Source organism: Sinocyclocheilus grahami, unplaced genomic scaffold (assembly GCF_001515645.1).
Source record: "Sinocyclocheilus grahami isolate Dianchi unplaced genomic scaffold, SAMN03320097.WGS_v1.1 scaffold881.1, whole genome shotgun sequence".
Lineage (NCBI taxonomy): Eukaryota > Metazoa > Chordata > Actinopteri > Cypriniformes > Cyprinidae > Sinocyclocheilus > Sinocyclocheilus grahami.
Genome location: NW_015506060.1, coordinates 318915 through 327892, shown reverse-complemented (window position 1 = coordinate 327892; position 8978 = coordinate 318915). Strand labels below are relative to the sequence as shown.

The window sequence follows — 8978 nt, the reverse complement described above, 5'->3', positions numbered from 1 at the left end:
GTCCGTCCCCCCTTTTTTTGGGGGGGGGGGGGGGGGGGGGGGGGGGGGTTGCGCTCAATGTGACATACAGCAGCCACGATAGGACTGTATAACTGATATAGGCATATGTTTTATTTAATTATTTTTTTACCTTTTCATTTGAAATATTCCCAATCAGGAAATATCTAGATTCTCAAATATGTGTAATTAAATGTGTTTTGCACCTTTATAGATTATGTTATTTTATCTATAATGGGTGATGGGCAAAGTAGACTAATAGTGAAATCTATTAACTACACATAAAAACCCATCTTAAGTACCAGATATGGGTGTCATGCGGAAATATTTTTATACGACTGACGTTATATTTCATGTGAATTTAATAACAATACTGTAAGTTACTAATTAGCCTATAACACTTTCATTTTACAGAGAGCAAAGCAAATGTACATTATCAAAGAACATTTTCATTTAGTCTAGCCAGAGTTCAGGCACTCTCAAAAACTCCCATTTAAATCACTGCAGCTGTTTACACTGTGAAATTAATATCTTACTTGTATTCTTACTCACATCTGCACTTGGTTGTTTCTGATGAGAGAATTCGCCAGAGAATTCAGTCAGCGAGCGAGTGAACAAAACACTGCGTTTCAGCGATGACTCATCTGAACACCTATGATTGGCCATTGCATTCATAAGCTCAACAGAATCATGTGTGATTGGTTATAATGCAGCACTGTACAAACGCGTCTGTCTCTGGCTCAGCGCCAGCCAGCGAACACAGATTTGAATTTAGCAGCTGATGATGTGCCGCACTGAACGATCTAATCACACCGGTGTGATTGCATCAAATATAAAAAATATTATTCTGCTATTTTTTGTCTTTTGGAAGCTGCATTCAAAATCCACTTGGCTCAGAAATATGAGGGGGCACGTGCTCCCTCACTTTGAATGGGCATGACGCCTCTGCTGTGGTCAACTGTGTCAAATGCTGCGCTTAAGTCTAAAACCAAAATTACTACAGAGTTACCAGTATCAACTTATAGCAAGATATCATTTAATACTCTTAAAAGGGTAGACTCGGTACTGTGATGTTTCCTAAACCCTGACTGAAAAGTTTCAAACACACCATTTGAATCTAAATAGCTTAGCGTTTGATTAGAAACAACTTTCTCTAAGATTTTAGTGATAAAAGGTCAATTGGAAATAGGCCTAAAATTGGATAACACAGTCACATCCAAATTTTTGTTGTTTTAAGAGAGGTTTGACTCTTGCATGTTTAAAATATTCTGGGACAGTCCCTTCAAAGAGACTCTTATTTATTATAGACAGGATAAAAGGCCCAATAACATCCAAAACCTTAATGAATAAATGTGTTGGAATAATATAATCTGAAGACATAGTGGGTTTTAATTGCTTAGTAAATTCTTGAAGAGAATCTTTAGAAATTGTTTCAAATTCACAGGCAGGAGGGACCGAGGGATCATAATCTGCAGGGATAATAAGCTGTCTGATATCACTTATTTTATTTGTGAAGTATCTAAGAAAACTTTCACAAGCTATAGCTGATTTATCAAAGTGAAAATTTATAGTGGAAAAAAAATTCAATTGGCAATTTCTTGATATGATGTCAGAGAAATATTTAGATTTAACTGCTTTCACAGCTTTTTGATAGCTGGTCAGAGAAGTACGTAAGATTTCAAGAGACACATGTAACTTGTCTTTTTTCCACTTGCATGTTGTCCACTCTGCAGGCCGGCATACTCGTCTCAGTGCCCACTTAGTGTTGTTTAACCATGGGTTCCCTATCTGTCTGTCACTACGAGTTATGTCGAACGACATATGGGGTCTCACTTGGGAGGCCAATCATCTCTGAGTTTAAGAGAAAACGGCAATGAAAATTGGCTAGTGGATTTTGCATACCTGACCCACTCCCCGTGCATAGGGTTATAAATAAGGCGACAGGTGCATCCACTCTTCAGATTTTTGCTTTGGAACCGAGTGGTTGTATGAAAAGCTGTTATACTCCTTAAAGCCATTCATCTGCTGTGTGTCGGGAAGCTGTTCTGGTTGGCGGTACGGTGCGAACAACGGTGTCCCTTTCAGCGATTCCCCTGGGCGCTTCAACTAAAAGAGCAGATTTCCTAAAAGAGCAAATCACGGACGATTAGCCTCTCTTTAAAGACGCCGTTTCGTCCGTGTCCTTCTGGATGCGGTCATTTCCTGTCCTCTGACAATGGCCACGAGCATTGTCTTCTGTGTCTGGGCATTCAGCGCTGCGATCGTGTCTCTCCATTCTTAAAGGGAAGGGAGCAGACCCCTCTGTCACTACCCGTCCCGGTTTCTCTGCCACGAGCAGAGGACCGCCGGCTAGTGCGCTGGGAGATTTGAGGGTGACAGTGAGAGCTTCTCCGCCGGGCCACGCCCCACGGATCTCTCACCCCTTCCGCAGCACTTGTCCTGTGTGGCTGCTGGGTCCATCAGGGAACGAGGGTTATGTACATAACCGAGACGTTCAGCCTTAAATTTTTGTTGTCTTTTCCATAAAGGAGCTATAGTGTCTAAAATATCAGAGCAAGTAGAGTTAAACCAAATAAGTTGTTGTTCAGCATTTAAATTGTTGAAGGAAGAGTCAAAAGCTGACAGGCCTCCTTAAAATATACAGATAAATCCCTCATAAAAAATTAGACCAGAGTACAGGCTTGTGTACTTTGGAGATTTGACCTGAGAAAGAGCAAGTAAACATTACAGGCTTGTGATAGGAAAAGATTAACTCACAGATTTCAAGATCACAGATAGAAAGACCATGTACCAAAACCAGGTCAAGTGTACTGTATGGCCCAGTGAAAGCATAGGTCCATTAACCATTTGGACCAAATCAAAAGAGTCAATAAGAATGATAATATCCTTTGCCAGGGGATTAGTATCACAGCAAACATGAATATTAAAATCCCCAGCATTCAAGAGTTTCTCAAACTGTGTTGCAATTCCTCCTAAAAATGAGCAAATTCATTGAGTGTTTACCAGGGCCATCTTGACCTCCATTGACTCACCAACCGGCTGTGCCACACGACTCAATGGACGAAGATTTCCGCTGTTAACTCCTCCTCGTTGCGAACAAAAAGACAACCGGAACTGAAGAGAGTCATTTGAAACATTACTGGCTGAACACACTGATGAATAAACTCCAGGGATCACGACAAAATAAAACGGCCACTGTCCAACCCAAAAACAGAGTAATCCATGCAAGGATAGTGCGCCGGTAAACTTGCTAAACATAGTTTTAGCTTGACTGCAATTCCTCCCCGCTTTCCTTTCCATTGGCGACGTTTCCTCCCTGGGAAATCCCACGGCGAACGGCGCAAGCAGGCAGGTTTAGACGTTATAAAAGGTGGAGGTGGACATTTAAAATTAAATCCCCCAGAGCAGTGCTCGATAAAACTTCAACTGAGCTCCTTATATTTAGGACCATTTGATGGTCATACACCAACAGTGCACGAACAATTTGAGTCACAAAGGAGCTTAAACATAAAACAAACAGAACAGATAGCAGACAGCCAGCCATGAGCCATGAACAACGGTGCCATCTTGCCTCAATTGCCTCAATGGTAATTAAGTAATTAGAATGGACATGTAGATTATACATTTGTCACATTGAAAGAGTAGTTGAGGAGAGCATAACATCTAGATACATGCATAGACAGTAACCAACAAAAAAACTGAACTGAAACACAAGGGCTATAAATACACAGAATAAACAAGACACAGGTGTGGAGGGAACGGTTAAGAACATACTTAGAATGCAAGGCAACCATGAAAACAGGAACTAAACCAAAGGAAAATCAAAGACGGAAAAAAATAAACATTAAAATCATACTAGGAAACATTAAGATACCATGTAGCCTTTTTAAATTAATATTTTTCAATTAAGTAAACATTGCTTTGAAAGTCATAAGCCAGTAATAAAATGAAGAACAAATAAATGCATTACGTGTAGTAGAACAAGGCAGGTCTATTAGTATATTATCTATTTTGACACATTCTCCCCATTTCTTGCTATTGTTATCACTGTCAACCATCACAATTTTGAATTAGTTCCCACATTTAAATATCATATTCAAATTGTGAATGGATTATAAAGTGATCAAAGAGTGCTGCCTTTATAATCACCAAAGCTGTAAATCACTTAATTTCAGCGCAAGCTCACTGTCTGAGCTCCTGCAAAAACTCCAGTTATAATCATTAAAACTGACTGCACTGCACAATAAATCTCATATTTATGTTGCGTTTAGGGTTAATCCATCTCAAGTGGTCTGATGAAGGTTGCTTGACTCAAATCCTTCTTGTTGTTTATGGACCCTAAAAGTGGAACCCTGAGAACTCTTGATCATTTGGCATTAAATACTAAGTCTAAGAAACAAGGATATGCACCATGAACATGTACCTTGTAATGTGCACTAGAGATCAGCTTTTGTTCCAATGAACAAGAACCATCCTGAGCTGAGTCTGTAACCAAAATTAGTTGGGGACCATGACAGAAAGTCAGCTGTTGTGGTTAAACCATGTGAAATATATATAAAAAGCAATTCCAAAACATAGAGGTACAGTAATTAGAGGAAGTGTTTTCAAAGCTCTGGAAGGCAACAGGTGCAATCCAACCTAATATGCAACATATTTTGCCTTACATATCAAACAAATGCAACTTACTGACTCCAATTCCATCTATACAGAAATATGAATTTGTGAATGAGGCGAAACATAATTTAATTCACAGCATGAACTATTATGGTTTGGAAAATGAAAACAAAAATGCTTGTATCCTGGGAACTTTCTGGGAAATGTATTTTTTGATTGTGAACTGGCATATGTTCAGGTATGCATTAAGATTAAGGCTAGGCTTAGCAAAGGGCCAATCATAGATTTTCACACCAATGCAGAGTTTTCTGGGTAACACTTTACTTGAAGGGGTGTGCATAAGACTGACATGACATATTCATAATCAAGACATGACACACGTCATGAATATGAAGGAGGTTTTATGCATGTTTATGACAACTGTCATTAAGTGTCATTCGCTCAGTTATGTCATTTTTAATGCAAATATGACATTATTTGACCTAACCCTACCCCTACCCTTACCCCTAACCATAGCCCATAACAAAGACATCTCAAACAATGTCATCTTTGCATTAAAAATTACATAACTGAGCGAATGACACTTAATGACAGTTGTCATAAACATGCATAAAAAACCTTCATATTCATGACATGTGTCATGTCTTGATTATGTAGGTGTCATGTCATGATTATGAAGGTGTCATGTCAGTCTTATGAAGGTGTCATGTCAGTCTTATGCACACCCCTTCAAGTAAAGTGTAACCGTTTTCTGTGTCTTACAGTGGATCCAAATAAAGAGAGACGTGAAGCCGTGAAACGGAAGACCACTCAATATCTGAAGAGAGCCGAGGAGATCTTCATCTCTTACTTACAGGACAACATTGCTAAAGGCTCCACTCATTTAGGAGTAGGTGATGAGTGTACATGACATCATATCTGTTTAGGCTTGCACTGAATATGATTTTCTCCTTTTGATTTGAGTTTGTTACTTTTATGGCCACACTTTAATGTAGATGAGTAGTGAGATGAGAAGTGAGCATCCTAAATTGCCTTAAGTGGGCAGTTCTTTGCTGCAATGTGAACCAGACTTTTGCCATAAAACGATATTCAGGCAGATATAACATACAGGCCATGGTCTGTTTATTTTTCTCTTGACACATGTTCTTTTCCTGGTCATCAGGGTTATAGTAGCTTGCGCTTTCGGTCGATCAGACATCTAAGTTCACCGGTGGAGGATCTGGCGATGTGCAAAGTCATTGGAATCATTGATAAGGTATGTGTGAAATATCCGCTCCTCTCAGGCTCTTCATGGTTGGTTGACAACTAGTCAGTCATTTCTCTATATTCTAGGAAGTTAAAGTCATTGGATGTGTAAAAGATATTAAAAAAGTATTTTAGTTATAAATGTATGTCTTCAACAGGTGCTGACAGTTGAAAGTCTGATAAGCAAGGAGACATTTATCGTTAAGGTAGGCATTTGAGACAGAAGTATTGTAGCGTATGGATTCCTTTCAGACACGGTCTGACCACACTGCTGTGTGAGTGCCTGCTGAAATTAGGCCAGCCAACTGGATCCAGCTCTGGGAATACACTTACGTCTTCTGTTATTACTGCGAGTCTGTTTGGATTGATCCTGTTAAAAGCTGCTGTGCCTGAATCGGAGTACAAACTCATCTCGGGTTACTGAAACCAGACACTTGAGATATTAAGCTACAGCTTAAATAGATATCACAGAGACGGCTGGAAAAGGACAAAACAAAAAATGCTACATTTTAAATCAGCAGAAACTAAAGGAGATACAAAATGCTACCATGATGTTCAAATAATTTACAATTTCTAATAATAAATCGTTTTCATTATTAAAAGAAAGTCAACATTTTAATCCAGAAATCTCTTTATTTTCTGTAAAGAGAAATTCTGGAACCCCACTGTAACTGTCGTCTTATGGCGCTTTTCCACTGCATGGTACGGGCATGGTACGGTTCACTTTTGGGGGGTTTTCCACTGGGTACAGTACCTGGTACTTTTTTTAGTACCACCTCGGTTGAGATTCCAAGTGAACCGTACCGTTACCAAAATGTGATGTGTAAACTCTGCTGATCACGGATTGGCCGGAGAGAATCGTCACTACCTGCGTCACTGAACTTGCGACACAAACACAACAGAACCGCTAGATTTAAATCAGCACAGCCAGCAAAGGATCGAACGCACCTTTTTTAACAACCAAAAGGTGGCTGCTTCGTTGTCTGTTGAGGAAGTACAGACGTTCCTCCATTGATAGGAGAGGAGCGGATCCAGCGAAAGCTTGATGGGGCGACGTGGAATGAAAACGTTTTTCAGGAGTCGTGGTAGTAGAGGCGATGCAACTATAACGACATGTGAATAATCCCGCCCACTCTAGCGATACTAAGCTGCAGTGGAAATGCAAACCGAACCAAGCCGTGCCGAGCAGAGTCATACCACGCAGTGGAAAAGCGCCATTACAGTTACATTAGCTTTTGGAGCAGGCTTTGAGTCACAAGCACATTTATGCTGCCTTAAAAGGCTGTTTGAAGAAGCAGCTCACTAGGTTAAGGAAGAGAGACGAATTTTAGTGTGTTACCTGTAAAACTGTGAAAAATTCTGCTTGCTGGACAGAGTCTACCGAAGTCAAGCTGGGAGAGTCGTGAGAGGTCGACCATCATTCCTCAGGGAGTGCCCTTCATGGTGAAGCTGCTAAAATACTATGTCAGTGAAGACACTGTGTTCCTTCATTTAGAACATGTTCAAGGTGAGTTGATTCAGGCTATTTCTGTAGCACTTTCACATTGTATATTGTTCCAGAGCAGTTTGACAGAATCCAAGACAAAAAGTGATAATAGCAAGGATTCAAAAGAATATGTCAAAGTCTAAACTAATATCCATGGCGAGCAAACGGCGTTACAGACGTTGTGTGCCTCCCTGCCCACGCTATCGGGGGATAAACACGATCTGTGTGTTGTTTGTTTAGGAGCAGAGCATGCACGGTCAGCTTTCGAGGGAGCTGATTGTCATCACTGCGAGTTACTCTCGCTGCGTATGCTCCGCTCTCGCCTGGCTGTGTTTGATGAGAGCGGCCAGGCTCGCGATCCCGCTGGCAGTGGTCCCGCTGTTGCCGAGGCCCGGCGTAGACTGTTGTCGTGGGGATCGCAGGTGGATTTAGCGGAGGGATCCTAGACAGGCTTGTCCTTTTCTCGGTCCTCACCCGCTAGATCTGCGGCTCTCTCTCAGGGTTCGGAAGCCCACACTGCGGTTTCTTCCCCCCAGAGAGAGAGCCAGATGCTTCATCTATCTTCCTCCGAGGAGGTGGATGTGATGAGTGTCGAGAAAGAGGAGACTGTGGACTAGCCACCACAGTCTCTCGCGTATGAGGTGTGACTCTTGCAGGAGCCAAAATAAAATATCGTTTGGCCAGCCGAGAAACAGGACGCTCGTCCTAAAAGTAATTATGAGGTGTGACTCAAGCAGTAGCCAAAATAAAATATTGTTTGGCCAGCCGAGAAACTGTTATCTGAAGTCCAGATAACAGCCTTCACGATCCCTGAGGGCAGCCCCACCTGGGGAGGAAAGGATAACACCTCAGTATACGGTGCCCAATCCTCCTCAGTGAGGAAGCGAAGCATACCAAAATCGAGTTCTTCCCTTTGGCCTGTCACTCTCACCCCACACTTTCACGAAGTGTGTGGATGCAGCTCTGGCTCCTTTGTGACTCCAGGGCATCTGCATACTCAATTACATCGACGATTGGTTGATACTAGCTCGATTGGAGCAGATGGCGGCTCGGCATCGAGAAGACATCCTCGACCATATGAGAGAGCTGGGGTTAAGACTAAACACCAAGAAGAGTGTACTTTCTCCACTACAGTGAACCACTTATTTAGGCGTGTTGTGGGATTCTACCACGATGCAGGTACGTTTGTGTCCTGCTCGTATCGAGTCAATCCTCATGACAGTCAAGAGAGTAAGAGTAACAGTTTCAAAGGTTGTTGGGTTTGATGGCAGCGGCGTCCAACGGTATACCTTTTGGCCTGCTGTACATGAGACTCTTGCAGTGGTGGCTCAGGACCAAGGGATTTTCCCCGAGGGGGAATCCGCTTCGCATGATCAAGGTCACGCAGCGATGCTTACGTGCCTTGGACATGTGGAAGAAATGTTGGTTCCTAGTTCAAGGCCCAATGTTGGGGGCTCCTTGTCGTCATGTAACGCTAACGACAGATGCTTCTCTCACGGGCTGGGGGGCGGTAATGAGTGGCCGCTCTGCCCAGGGTCTGTGGGAAGACCATCATCTCACTTGGCACATCAACTGCCTGGAGATGTTGGCCGTGTTTCAAGCTCTGACACACTTCCTTCCAGACCTAAGGGGACAT

General features: G+C 42.1%; 1 protein-coding gene across 1 annotated transcript in view; it reads left to right on the top strand.

Annotated features, from left to right (window-relative positions):
- Window positions 1–8978, top strand: part of rps6kl1 (ribosomal protein S6 kinase-like 1) — a 20258-nt gene that overhangs the window by 4971 nt on the left and 6309 nt on the right. The window contains exons 3-6 of the mRNA XM_016248518.1: window positions 5376–5500; window positions 5774–5866; window positions 6015–6062; window positions 7231–7363. Coding sequence (XP_016104004.1) covers window positions 5376–5500; window positions 5774–5866; window positions 6015–6062; window positions 7231–7363 — 399 coding nt within the window. The remainder of the gene's footprint in view (window positions 1–5375; window positions 5501–5773; window positions 5867–6014; window positions 6063–7230; window positions 7364–8978) is intronic.